Source organism: Pyxicephalus adspersus, chromosome 4 (assembly GCF_032062135.1).
Source record: "Pyxicephalus adspersus chromosome 4, UCB_Pads_2.0, whole genome shotgun sequence".
Lineage (NCBI taxonomy): Eukaryota > Metazoa > Chordata > Amphibia > Anura > Pyxicephalidae > Pyxicephalus > Pyxicephalus adspersus.
Window position 1 is genome coordinate 126,956,240 of NC_092861.1, and position 14,868 is coordinate 126,971,107.

The window sequence follows — 14,868 nt, forward strand, 5'->3', positions numbered from 1 at the left end:
TATTTCAATATTTCACTCTCCTCACTCCTTTATTGGCATAGTGAACTTTACCTAGTCCTCTTCTGGGTTCAGGATCTATTGGACTGTACTGTATTGCAGTACAGAAGGGACAGATATAAGGGGGTGCCAGGTGTGCCACTGCACAAGGGCTCTGTGCTTTACCCAGCCACAAAGGGGGGCCATGCAGGGGCCGTAAGTCAGTTCTGCACAGGGGCCCACTGTTGGCTATGTCTGTCCCTGCAGATTAGGGGGCCTATTGGACTGCACATATATTCTCTGCACAAATACTGTAGCAGAAAAGTGGATACAACTGGAAAAACACAGGTCATTAGTGCAAAAGTCTAACTGCATATCTATTTTTGTTATTTAATTTAAGCCTTAAGATTCTCCAATGAAGGGGAACATATTTCATTTTTTTATATTCAATATCATACATACAATACAACAATTTAAACAAAATCAGATTTTTACCAGCTCATCTTTCACTGGATGTTCCTTTGGATTAACTCCCTGTGTGACCAGGTACACTGAAATTAAAAGAACAAAAAAAAGTTAACTTATGATTGCTATTAAATCTTGCCTTGAAAACCAATATTTAAAACCTACTTACCCCAGAAAAGGGAGTTAAGGGTGTATGCAGATACTAAATCTAATTTTGCTTGTTCCAATGGATCGAGCTGTTAAAAAAAAAAAAAAAGATAAATAAACACAAACAGTTATGTTAGTGAAATCGATATTCCAAAAGCCCACAGTAACAGCGCTATTAAAAGGTGCTTAGGTGGCTTTGCTCTGCAGCTCATGAAACCAGTTATTGGAATAACACAAGCATTTATTTATAAATGTTGTGACTGCCTGCACCTAAATCGGATGGTTTGCTACGGCCTAGACTGTTACTATAACATCCCGCAGGCCAGATGTGGTTGAATGCTATATGTCAACACTGGAAAGACAGGAAATGAGCTGAGCACAAACCAGAGAGCTGGAACACACAGTCCACTTGAGCCGTGTATGAGCCAGAGAGACTTTACTGGCCCTAAGAGTGAATAAAGTCTGTGGGCTGCACAAGAGAGCTGCCTGGCACAGGGTGGAGTATGTATGCTCAACTGAGTATGTGAGACACTTGCATATAAATAGATGAAAGCCAGAGCATTACGGCACACCGTTCGCCTACACCGCTGAGGTAGCCATTTGATGGGCTGAGCCAACCTTATGCCGAAGTAATATCATCAGATTCCAGGAAAATGTTGGTTAATTTACCTGGCTACAGAATTCCTGCCTACACTGTGTGAAAGCCAGTAAAACATTGAACAAGTTTACCATTTTTAAAAAAAAACTAACTTAATAATAAAAATAATAAACTTTGTTGAGATGTCACATCTTTTTATCTTGTACCCCTGCATTTTACAATTTCCGACTGATTATTGTTTGAAAATGCTTTTGAATGCCGTCTGTAGTGTGTCTGTGCCTGTATAGCTGAGTAATGGGAACACCCCCCAGGAGGGTGGCATATCTGACCAGGTTGAAATGAATTATAGAGTGCACTGGGTCCAACTCTGACACCTATAAGACTGTACAGTTATATTTGGACACCCTGTACAATTCCAGTAACAGGAATAAGGAGGTAATACTAGATACTATTTATGTGACTTCAATTGGCCTTTAACTGTTGATGATGATTATACTTTTGTTTCATATACCAGACCGAGCTGTAATTGGCTTGCAGCACATCTTTCTTTTATGCAAATAATCTTAAGGACTGACACTCAAGCAGACAAGACCAATGAGTGGCTTTGTCTAAACCAGCCTTTCTCAAACTTTTTACCATAGGGGAACCCTTGTAATAACTTTCAGGTCTTCAGAGAACCCCGGCCATAATTACTATATACACAGCTCACAATAAATTTGCATGGTGGCCAGCGGGAGGAAAATCACCCTTATAGATACAAAAAGATCATTGGTGAGGAAACTGACAACAAACTGCTCATTGCTCAAGGAACCCCAAGCAATCTATGGAGAAACACTGATCTAAACAATGAGCTACCCTTTGGCACATAATCACCACAAGGGGTACTCATTATAACACCTTAATTTTTAACATTTTAGAAAATGTAGGAGCAAGTACAATAAAAACCTTCAAATAAATATCAGTTGTATATAGGGATTAAATAAGCATTATCACCAAAAAGATAATATGAAACAATGGCTGTTGAAAAATTGTACAAAACTTTCTATACTGTGTTTTATTACCATTTGAAAAGTTTCTTACCTTTTAGTGGTCACTTTCTCTCCCTACACTACCTGCGTCTATGTGTAGTGTCTTTAGGGTGTGCTCAGGTGGAAAATACCGGGATCTTACATACATGTATGAATCAGGGGAATAACCAGGACCTAACCTAAACAGTAATGTACACAGTACTGGCAACAGGGGCAGCAATGCAATGTGATTTGTAAATCTATTAACATTCCTGTAATTAGGCTAACCAAGAATTACATAAAGTATATTTTTTCACAAATATGCTTTTTTTATTTGTTTTCATTTTAAAGCTTTTACTTCCATTTGTAACGGTATATTAGCAGTGCCCTCAAATATCTATACACATGAAATAATATCAAACACTGAAGATCCAGCTTTTTGCAGACATTTGGCAAATAATCAGTGTATACTTTCACCAAAGAACATTACTGCCACCATCAGGCTTAAATCTGGAATGGGACTTATTGTAGTTCTTCCCTCAATTAAAAACACAGACATAAGACACCCAGACGGCAAACAAAGAGTGTCCTTTAATAATGAACACTTTTACAATTACTTAATACAGTGCAATACTCAAATACTATTTGTATTAACTGTTACAAGTACCAAAAAAAATATCAAAAAGTGAAACTCCAGGGAATGAGATGAATTGAAAGAGAAACTGCTTTACCTGCCATGGGCAATACTGTTCATCCCTCTTGTGATTCACACACTTCTACCAAACTGCATAACCAGGTCAGTTCACTTTTTGCCTGGTTTAGCCTAAAAGCTTCCTGTGTTACTTGTATCAGTGTTCTCCCTGGCCCTTTCAGCAGCGTGCAACACCCCAGCACTTTTCAGTAACCACAATAGTTGGGTCACAATACAGGGCTGTCACCTGCCTACAGCTTTTTCTAACCCAGCTTAAGAATTTCTGGAGAAAATACTGTGTTGCACTATGGACAATTAATCTACAGTATGATGATACCTTGTCACTGTCCATTGAGGAGGCTTGAGAAAATAAGTGACAAAATAAACTGCATATCTGAACCAGGGAAGGGTGACACCTCTTAGGACGGGGCTTTCAGGTGAAAGAGTGAAAATTAAAAAATAATTAACAATTTTAGAGTCCTTTGATTTATCCCCAACCTGTAATCTAATGCATTACACAGTGGGACTGTTACACATGGAACTCAATGAACAACATAGGTTGCAGATGTGCAGCTGCCTAAGTTAAAATGAATGAGCTTAATTATTGTGGGGTGTGGATAGGCTCCTTCTACTAAAACTTTTCCTGCAATAAAACCTGATATAAGTCATGCAACCTTTATCAGGACCATTGATATAATCTTTACTTTAAAATATAAGATTTTCACCATATAAAAAACTTCCTATACCAATGCAACAGAATTCAATCAAAAATTCCCCATGCAGTTTTCAACCTATTGGTACCATACTGAAGTACTCAGCATTCTGCCAGGACAGAAAAGCCATCTGAATATGTTTCATAAAATTATAGCGTATCTGGCATCCCTCTGATTATAATGTCAGACAGCCACTTTGTATAGGAAGTCAAATATCAGTCATGGTGCTTGATTGAAATTTTGTTCCTTAGGTAAAGAAGGAATAACGTATCACCAACTGGGCACTGTAGTTCCTTCTTCTGAACCTCTGTGCCACCACTGTGCATATTCTATAGGTATGCAGAGAGAACTAAAGTGGCCTGGCATGTAAACTATCCATGATACCTATTGGTTTCAGCCAGCAGAAGCTGTCTCCTATGTGCATTATAAGGGTGACCTTTTATATGTAGCATTTAACCACAGTTGACAGAAAAATACATACATGCCTTTAGTGTAGTTAGTTTACTAGATGAATCCTGGCTTTTGAGAAAAAAAAAAAGTGGCATTAATTGTATGCATTTGGATCCACCAATAGGAGTCAACAGTTTTTTTCTTACCAGAAGAGTTAAAGCAGAAAATAAGTTCTATTTTGAAAAAAATTTGATCTGACAAATCATTATTGCTAAAAGGGCCAGGCAATGTTCCTTTTGAAAAAATCCCTTCTACCTGCCTGATTGCTCTGTGGAACTGTCAAAATCCCAGCTTCTCCGGCACCTGCCAGGACTGAATGAACTCCTGCACGCGTGTGGGGGAATTATGTCATTCTGCCCAGGCCAATCAAGATGGCTAATGATCATATCAAGAAAGAGAAGGAAGAAGATGATGAGGGTTCAAGGAAAGGTGAGTATAGCAGGTTCAATTCTGAACATGTTTTGCGCATGTGTTATGCACATGTTAAAATAATAAAGAGTGGGTTTAACTACACAACTGCAGTGCACTTGATGGGTGAAAGCTTTTCGATCCCTGGCCTATAAATTCTAACCAATACATAATCCCATGACACGTGAAGGAGGCAATCTAAGTCAACTTCCAACAAATGACAGGGGTGGAGGCCTTTGACATCATATGTCTTTATCATTCAACGCCGTTTTACATTAGCTACCTTAGCAATTTCACAACTTCAGTCATGTAAATCAAAGAATTAATGCTTATGAAGACTTCCTGATACCAAGAATGGGATTATGAAACAAGAACAGGATGGTTGCACAATTTTCACACCTCTAATCTTGTTCTTGGACAATTAACATTGTACTGCGACACATTTTATGGTGAATAAATTAGGGTGTTTGCCCTACTTGTGTGGGCATAAATACCAATTTCGCTTCCTGGCATGTATTTGAGCTGATAAAGTGGATTGGAGAAGCTATGAAACACCTTCAACATTACCAGAACAATTAAAGCTTACTGTCTAGGAATATGTCTGGAGTATGCAGTCTGGAATTTGCAGTCCAGTTTTGGGCACCAGTTCACAAAAAGGACATTGTTGAATTGAAGAGAGTGCAGAGAAGGGCAACTAAATTAATAAAACGAATGGAGGAGCCCTGCTATGAGGAGAGATTAGCTGAATTCAATCTATTCTCCCTTGGGAAGAGATGTATAAGGGGGGGGGTATGATCACCCTGTATAAAGATATAAACGGTCCATATAGAGAACTCTCTTCCCCATTATTCACCTTTTTGATCATTACAAAGAACAAGAGGGGATGAGGAAGGGATTCTTCACTGTAAGGTCTGTGAAAATGTGGAATTGGATCCAGGTTTCAGCAACTACTATAGATTGCTTTAAGAAAAAGTTGGATGCTTTTCTAGAAGCACAGAATATAACTGGGTATTAAGGCTTTAAAGTAAAAAATAACAGTGACTGTTGATCCAGGGAACATCCGACTGCCTCATGGAATCAGGAAGGAATTTTTTTCCCCTGTTGAAGCTAATTGTACCAGGGTTTTTTTGCCTTCCTCTCGACCAACTATGTCTTATAGGGTTTTATATCTGGGATATGTTTATTTCCCTGGTGGTGGTTGAACTTGATGGACTTATGTCTTTTTTCAACCTAACCTACTATGTAACTATGTCCAACGTTTACTCCTTTTTTTTAATAATTCGTGCCAATATGTCTCCTGGTATGCTGAACAGATTGTTAAAGCACACTGCTGTACTTTACAAGTGAGAATTTTCTTAATAAAGCAGCAGTCTGGCCATGGTAAGGCCATACTGCTGCTTTTGATTAGGGGCCCTACGGCCTAACACCAATACTGAAAAAAAAAATTTAAAAATGCATGTTGTTGACATTCTATAACAGTGCATATCAATGGTTTCTACAGCTATGTACAAACCGAAGGCTTTTGTCGTTGGAAAGGATATTTCATGATTCTGTCTAACGACAAAAAACTGAATGATGCATCAACGAGTGCTGCACATATAGCTCTGTTCTGGGGGAGGGGGGAGAACGAGCGAGGAGCACCCTACTGCACTCTCTCCTCTTGCATTGCGGTCGTCCATTGTTTATGGATCCACCAGGACAGATCCATGAACAACGTTGGACGGCCGCTGTACACCGTAGCCTAACACTCATCTTCAATTTGATTCCTAATGTTAACATTTTTTTCTAAAAAAAAAAAAAAAAATCTATTTGCTTGGGTATATTGTAATTTTGGAGTCAGTTTTCAGTCCTACCACTATTTGCAGGGGGCTGTTGGGAGCAGGACAGGGAATAGTAATTATTAAGAAGTAGTCTAAGATTAAAACACATTTAATATTTAAATTGCTGCTGAAGTAACACAATTGATTGAACTGCTGCATGTTTTATAGTGTGGAGACAATCCCAGTATTAAAGTGAGACTGTGGACAAAAGTTTATTATCTAGCTTTGGAAAGAACAGGAAAAAAAAGTTGTTTTTTGTTTTTTTTCTGGTCTCTTCTGGCCATTCTGGTTCATACCCTACCTTAGCACTAGAACATGTATAATTTTCTTTTACAATTTTACTGATTTTGTGACACTTCAGTATATGTATAATGTGCATAGTTGAATGACCCTCTCTAAATCGAGTTGAGGAATACAGTTTATAAAAGAGGTTAATTAATAGCAATACATACCAATAATGATTTTCTTCTAATAAATAGCTATGTATGTATGTATGTATTATTATTATTATTATTATTATTATTATTAATAATGAATTAACAATATTATTGTAGTATTATTGTATTTTGCCCTCAAGGCAACCGCACCAGTCATTATCAAACAATTAGTCATTTTTCCGACTATTATAGCCTTTTACAGCCCTAGCTGTGGTTTTGACCATGTCATTAGTTTGCCTACCAAGATGAACACTGAAGGATTTACAACCCCTGCACCTTCAAGTCTTCTGCAATTGAAGAAGTTGGCTCTTTTATTGTTATTAAGGGCCATTTTAGACCCATGATTGACCACAGCATGCTGCTGCAGGTTCAGCCGCTGTCCCGAACGCTACCATTCAGCTTAATGGGAGAGATCGGGAACCATGATGTGCACGTGGTTGCAGTAGATCATGGTGTGGTTACAGAAAGGACAAGTCCGGTTTGGCTGTACAGTTACTTTCCCTCTAGGTCAAGGGTGTTCAAACTTTTTGCAAAGAGGGCCAAATTTAGTGAGGTGAAAATATGTGGGGGCCGACCATTCAGCACATACTCAGGGTTAGTGTGGGCGTGGTCTGTGCGGGTCCCGCACAGCACATGCCAACCAGGGTGACGTGAGGGATTCCCTGAGTCCAGGGTCAGTGCAGGCTCTGTGCAGAGCACGTTCTTGGAATCAGAGTGGGGGCGGTCCATGCGGGTCCCGCACAGCCTATGCCCACTCTAATGAAGTAGGGGACTCCCATCTTGTCAAAGATGCCCGCAGAGTAACTGGCCAATAGTTGCAAGGCGGTTGATCAAGTCTAATTAAATATAAAATGGCTTTTTTGTACGCATGTATTTTATACTGTGGTCAACAGTGCTGGCGGGCCGCATATTATTGAATTTATGACTGAGGCTGCGGGCCGGTGGAAATCTTTCTGGAGCAGCCGACCATGCTGTTTAATACTGCAAGTATAAAAGGGGCTTAAACTTTTATGTAAAAAGGCTAAAATAAGGAGATATAAAAAATGTAATAATAAGGCTATATATAATAAAAAATATTGTTAACATTATAACAATTATAAAGCATTATGATAATATGCCTCAAAAAAGGAAGTTGGACAACCCAGGCCAAAATTTAATTAGTGAATACAGTTTATGTAACAGGCTGAATATATTCTAAATGATATCATTATCTAGTTAGTAATAAAATGTGAGTTTAGGTCCACTTTAAGAATGATTTGTTTATGTAAAGCAAAGTGTAATTAATTTTTACAGGTCCTATATATTTCCAAGATATCTGAACACTGCCAAAAGGTTTTAAAACGAGGATATAATTACCACAATTACATCACCACTTACTTTCTGAAGAAGTTCAGATCTAGAAACAGACATCATTTTGGTCAGCATTTTATCGACACCATCAACAGATTTTTCAAAGCCCAGAAGATATTCATGGATCTCTGTAGGGTATTCTTCTGCATTCAGATCATTCTCAGCCATTTTGCCCTGGGGAGAAAAAAGAAAAACACAGTGGGGTGTATTTTTATTTAGAATCTCAAATCAAATTGTTCAACATGAACCTTTTTGTCATCACATAACTTTTTCTCATTAAAAAATAACCAATCTGTGTTATTAGTTTTCACAGCCAAAATCAACACTAATTGACAAGCTGCTACAATATTTCTAGGTCTTGGAATGATTTTTTTCAAGCAATTGCACACCTAATTTAACCACCTGAAGCATTACAGCTGTATGTGTTAGCGGTTCACTAAGAATGTTATTTAAAAAATAAATTCACCAGGCTACGCTAAACTAACACAAACAAACTAGGGAAAAAAATGCTCTAAACTGGCACAGCCAATGCCAAAGTCAACATCATCGCGGCACGTTCACACCGATCGAGGCTGCCAGAGAAACAGACCTCACACACATAGGCCAGATGCCTACAGGGTAATCCTGTTCTTAATCCTTTAAAATGATTGTATTAGGAGAGGGAGAGGCTGGTAAGAAATACTGTTGAGATACTATACAGGATGAGACTGGAACAAATTGAGAAAGACTCATCACGTACACAACTAGCAAGTGCGCACTTTCCATTTGTTGTAATAACAACGTAAGAGAATGGCACAAATCCAGTTGGCAGAGTGAAGGGAAATTTTGCATGCTGCATCTCCTCCCAATCCCAGGAAGTTTTTTTTAAACTACATTTTCATTTTTTTTTTAGTTAGGTGGGTTGACAACTTAACGCACCCTTCAGAAACACTAAGCGATGGGTCACTAAAAAAGAAAGGAATATGCTAATCTTGTATTATTTGTCTTTCTGAAGTTACATTAATAATTTGACTGTAAAAGGATTTCCTTAAAAATACTCAGGAGCTGTTTTAATTTTGCTGCAATACATTTAGATATTCCCAGCTACTTGGCTATTTTTTGGATTCAGTTAGTGATTTTACATTTTGGGGCTATTAAAAACAGCCGAGTGGTTACTGAAAAGTGCTGGGTGGTGCACCCAGCTAAAAGAGGCTGGGGAGAACACTGTATGTAAACCCATAAGGACAACACAATAACCTGAGTGATAAATAAAAGTCCTAGAGAGAATGCAAGTACTTTATGTAATTGCTCATTAAAAAAATTAAAAATACATATATTTTTAAAACAAACTACAGGTAGTCCCTAGGTTACACAGGAGATAGGGACTGTAAGTTTTGTTCTTAAGTTGAATTTGTACGTAAATCGGAACAGGTACATTATTTTAATAAATGCAATTAGAATAGATGTTTGTGTCAACATAATATTAGGCAGCATGGTGTCAGTTACTGTATAAAAACCTCACTGTGAGCTAATAACAAACAAAGCAAAAAAAAAAAACTTCATGGAGCCCAGACATTTATTAACTTCTGGAACAAGCTGTGCTTTGATATGCAAAAAAGAAACTACTGCAGAGTTTGTCTGGGTCATCAAAGGAACTGTTGTCTCTGACTTTTTTTGTGATATTAATATAGTTTTGCTCAATGTTCACCCTCCAGGGAGAAAGCAAAATGCAGCCCAGTGTTCTCCCCAGCACCTTTTAGCCAGGCACACCACCCGGCACTTTTCAGTAACCACTAGCCTGTTTTTGGGTGGTTACTGAATAGTTGAGTCACAATACTTGTAGATTGTTACAAAGAACAAGTGGGCACTCTTTGCATGTGGAGGAAAAGAAGTTTAAGCTCCGTATAAGGAAGGGATTTTTAACTGTAAGATCTGTGAGAATGTGGAATAGGCTCCCTCAGGAAGTAGTTTCAGCAATTACTATAGATTGGTTTAAGAAAAAGCTGGATGTTTTTCTAGAAACACAGAATATAACTGGGTAGTAAAGCTTTAAAGCAAAGATAACAGAGACTGTTGATCCAGGGAAAATCCAATTGCCTCATTGAATCGGAAAGGAATTTTTTCCCCTGTTGGAGCAAATTGTACCAGGGTTTTTTTTGCCATCTTCTGGATCAACTATGCCTATTAGGTTTTATATCTGGGATATGTTATTTTCTAGTGGTTGAACTTGATGGACTTGTCTTTTTTCAACCTTACTATGTAACCATACAGGGTCGCCACCTGCCTACAGCTTCATCCCACCCAGCTTAAAAACAAAATTTCTGGCTTGAATACTGCAGTCAATACCATGATGGCTACCTCCCCAGAAACAGTGCAGAAATAAAAACCACGAGACCATAGACCATAGGTAATATTGGTGACCCATCCCTTCCCCTCATCAGGCCTTTTATTGGCAAAGCTTTCAGAGTTATAAAAATGAAGCCTCAAAAACAGGTTCACCAACACAGAACATATACAAAGCAATAAATAGTTCCCACTATACAAGTTACCTTATTCTAAATTGAATTACAATGTACTACGTAAAGCTGGCATTTATGCTGGCAATGTCTTTAATGCTTCTGCTACGCAGACCAGGATTACATTGGACACTGTATTAACATTCTTCCTCTACAGTCATGTTTATGAGTTACCCAGAACTAAAAGGATCCTTCAAATAAACTTCAGAATAAAGAAAAAAATGCCGGTTCCTCTAAACAAAGTTCAGGAAGGTCACACTTTGAGTGTATCGTGCCAGTTCTGTGTGCATTGGAGAATAAAGTGTCCTTCATTAGTAGGTACTTTTCACTTCCACGGGATATGGATGAAATTAGACGAATAACCACATCAATGACACTGAACAATGACGGGCTGAGTTTAGAGAAAGCAAACCTAAATTCTCTCCTCCCTACTTGGCTGAGAAAACCATTTTTTAAACAAGTTTTGGGCAGAGTGTCAAACAAACTTTATGAGCCTTATCTCAAAGTTTTCATCTGCACATAGGTTGAACCTACAAAGATATTTCTGGCACTGAAATGCTTTTATCCAAATGGAAAGAAAATACCTTATACATATATATGAAGTTTATCGATTTAGAAAAAATTATATGGAAGCTCCTACTAGTGACTTTTTAAAGGTGCGGATTATAAAGAATTCAACCATTTACCATATGGCAAGAACAAGTCATGTGCTCCTTTAGTGTTATAGCATGCCCAACAACCTAATGGGCAATGCAGTGTGTAAAATTCCAAGAGTATCAATACAATAAAGGCCAGAGCTTGACAGCCTATAGACGCATGGATTTGAGTAACAATTTATTTTTTTGGGCCGAGAAGAATTCTTTAAGGTGGATTGCTGGCACATTAAGTGCACAAGAGGTTGGGACCTTTAGGGTGCATAACACCAGGATTGCCTGAGTGGTTCCATGCATCTTCAACAGCAGAAGGGCAATGCCAGACATCAGGTGCACTGAGGGATTTATAAACTCTCAATAGGCATTCCCAGTGGGATCGGCAAGTTTTTTCCTAATGTCCGTCACCTGATCTTGCACCTGCGCAGTACAAGATTGGGTGATGCACGAAGAAGAATGAGGAAGAAGAACGAAGAAGATGTCGGTGCCTGGCGCTCCCTCTGTGCTGGGCCGAAGACAGATACAGGGGCGACGAGGGACCCGATGGAAGAAACCTCCCGACAGACAGACTGATCTAGGGGTTTGAAAGTAAGTGTGATTTTTTTTTTTTGTTTTGCGTTTACTTCCGCTTTAGGTTCTAACAGGAAGGTCAGAAAGCAATGATGGGTATCTCGGCATCCCCCATGTGCATGCACAGGAGGTACATCATCCCAGCCCTGCTAATCAAGATGGCCAATGATCAGAAAACCCAGAAAAAAAGAAGATGGCTGCACCCGCGATGGCACAGGGACAGGTGAGTGTATTTTAAAAATTGTAATCAAGCAGGTATAATCCATTTATTGCAGACGTGAACTCATCTATCCCCAATAAAGGACCTGCCTGGTGGCAATTTTTTAATTTTTAGCTAAAATGCAGCTTAATTAAAGGTGAGGGTTTGGATCCACTATCAGGTTTTTATCATTGTCTCTATGCCCATTAAGGTAGAGTCCCTTCCTCCAATAGTCCTGAAAACCCTTGTTACAGAGAAAAGGGAGATTAATTAAAAGTTACATGTTGTGATCAGAACTGGGGAACTCTTACAATAGATACACTTTCTATAACAACTGTATGCCATACTATGGACAGTTTTTCTTTCCCTTCCTGTTGAGTCTACAGGACAGGAAGTTAAGGAAAATCTACCTAATGGGACAGAGATGGCAAAAAAAAGTCCCAAAAACACTAAAAGAGGTTTGGTTTGAGATATACTAAAACAATATGGCAGAAAAATTCTCCACTCTATGATAGATGGAGGCACAGAAGTCAGCAAATGAAGCGCACCACCATATTATCCTAATATTACCAGTTTTGAAGGAAATGCTACCAACTAAACACAGATAATATGATAGAACTCTTACATGTACTGGAATACTGCAACATTCTGCTCTCTGGTATTCCACTAACCCGACTCTCTCCTCTACAATCTAATATGAATGCTGCAGCCAGACTCATCCATCCTTCCCACCGCTCCTCTTCTGCTGCATCTCTTTGTAGTTCTCTTCATTGGCTTCCATTTCACCTTAGAATCAAATTCAAGCTCCCGTGCTTTGCCTTCAAATCCCTCCACAGTTATTGTACCACTTACCTTTCTGAACTGGTAGTAAAATACTCCCCTAGTTCCTCTCTTCAGCCCTCCAATGACCTACTACTGACTTCGTCACTCATAACCTCATCACACGTACGGCTCCAAGACTTTTCTAGAGCTGCCCCGACTCTCTGGAATGGTCTTCCTGGTCCCTGTCGGCTTGCTCCTACGGCTTGCTGCTCATTTAAAAGAGCACTCAAAACCCATCTTTTAAAACTTGCCTACCCATCCTCTTCTGTCTTAAAACCCTCACTACTCACCCCACCATTCCATTTCCCCCCTCCTATTGTGTGAAACTTCCCCCACCTCTTAGACTGTAAACTCTTCAGGGCAGGGTCCTCTCCTCCTGTGACACTGTTTTACCCTTTTCTCCAGTTCTCGTGACAACTTAAAATTTTGGGTTGTCCCTCACTTCACCAGGAAAATTGTCAGGGTACTTAAAGAGGAACTAAACTCAAAACCGGCAAAAACAAAAAAATACACTTATCTTCAATCCTGCAATGCACTCGATCGGTCCGGAGGTCTCTTCCATCGGGTCCCGCATCGTTACAATATCAGTCTTCGGGACGGGGCTCCAGGCTCCGCCATTTTCTCTTCCTCCAGGTTCTTCTTTCTACGTCACCCGACCAAGGCGCAAGATGAGGCCTGAGATCTGATTTTTTTTCCCCTTTTGACGAAAGGGCTCCTTCTGCGCATGTCCGAGGTGCTCAGGCATGCGCAGAAGGAGCACCCAAGAGCCTCCTGGGATGCATGATGTAGGTATGCCGGGAGGCATTGCGCTCTTATTCATTCTCGATCGATTAGGGGGCAGTGCTGAACTTAAAAATCACACAGAATTTTTACTTAACATAAAAGGGTTGTCTACCCTTTTATCTTACGTAAGGTAAGATTCTGAGTTTAGGTCCTCTTTAAAACAATAACAAGGGGACAACAGTTCCTGGGACAATTGTCTGAAGGTAACCATACAGTACACAATCTATGTAGTGCAATTATTATTATCCTCTCCTCCTCCTGTATCACTGTCTGTACCTGTCTGTCATTTGCAACCCCTATTTAATGTACAGTGCTGCGTAATATGTTGGCGCTATATAAATCCTGTTTAATAATAATAGTGTACTGCCTAGAAAAGCTTGATTGGGAGAAATGTTTTAAACAAATCTTGATAACACATGGTTAATATTGGGAGTCTCCCTCCTCATGCAGAATAATCCCCACTGCACACATGTTTATATTCTAGATACTTCCTATATTAAAGCTTACCTACGGTCTTGCAGCACACAGAAACACATGCAAGCAAAGCTCTTCCTAGTCTCACAGGAAGTACATCAGCACACTGGCAAAGCATCATGGGAATTGTAGTTCCTTTCTGAAATCACGTACTGTGGGTCATTATTCTAACTATGAACACACATAGTCGCATAAAATGTGCAACCTTTCTGTATTCTCTGTAGTAATATAGGCTGACCGGCAAAATATGAGCGCTTTAAAGTGCTGTATATACTAACCATATAGTTCAAAGGTTTCCAGGTCTCGTTACTGTGGAAACCGCGTCCTAAACTACCAGGAATTGAGTTAGCTTTGCTAAAACCTGTATTTAGCCAGGAGCGTGCATTCAAGGGAAGCGGACATTTTACCAAAGACCAACTATAGTGCAAATCTATAGGGCCATCTACAACAACATGGCCGCTGTGCTGGAGACACAGACTTCTCTAGGGAACAGTAGAAGGAATTCAATAATACTACATATGCAAGCTGACAGAAGACTTTAGGTCCAGAGAAGTGTTTTATTTATAAGTATGTATTTTATTTGTTTTACGCTATTTTATGTGTACATATATCTGCCATATATTACATGGACTAAACTATCAGTTTTTCATCTATTTTATATGCACATGACATCCTTTTATTCTCTTAGATTGTAAGCTCTTCGGGGCAGGGTCCTCTCCTCTGGCCAGGGTCACTATCTGTATCTGTCTGTCATTTGCAACCCCTTTTTTGTACAGCGCCCGTTTTATGTTGGCGCTTTATGTTTAATAATAA

General features: G+C 39.2%; 1 protein-coding gene across 3 annotated transcripts in view; it reads right to left on the reverse strand.

Moving 5' to 3' along the window:
- C1D (C1D nuclear receptor corepressor) overlaps positions 1-14,176 on the reverse strand; it is a 21,402-nt gene extending 7,226 nt beyond the window's left edge. Inside the window, exons 1-4 of one of the 3 annotated variants that reach the window (XM_072409577.1) lie at positions 14,089-14,176; positions 8,090-8,236; positions 611-677; positions 472-527 (exon numbers count right to left, since the gene is read on the reverse strand). In XM_072409577.1, the coding sequence (XP_072265678.1) occupies positions 472-527; positions 611-677; positions 8,090-8,230 (264 nt within the window). In that variant the 5' untranslated portion in view covers positions 8,231-8,236; positions 14,089-14,176. Of the gene's footprint in view, positions 1-471; positions 528-610; positions 678-8,089; positions 8,237-8,651; positions 8,767-8,801; positions 8,825-14,088 lie in introns of those variants that run through there. The other 2 variants (XM_072409579.1, XM_072409578.1) reach the window with 2 other exon arrangements.
- Positions 14,177-14,868: the final 692 nt, after the last annotated feature.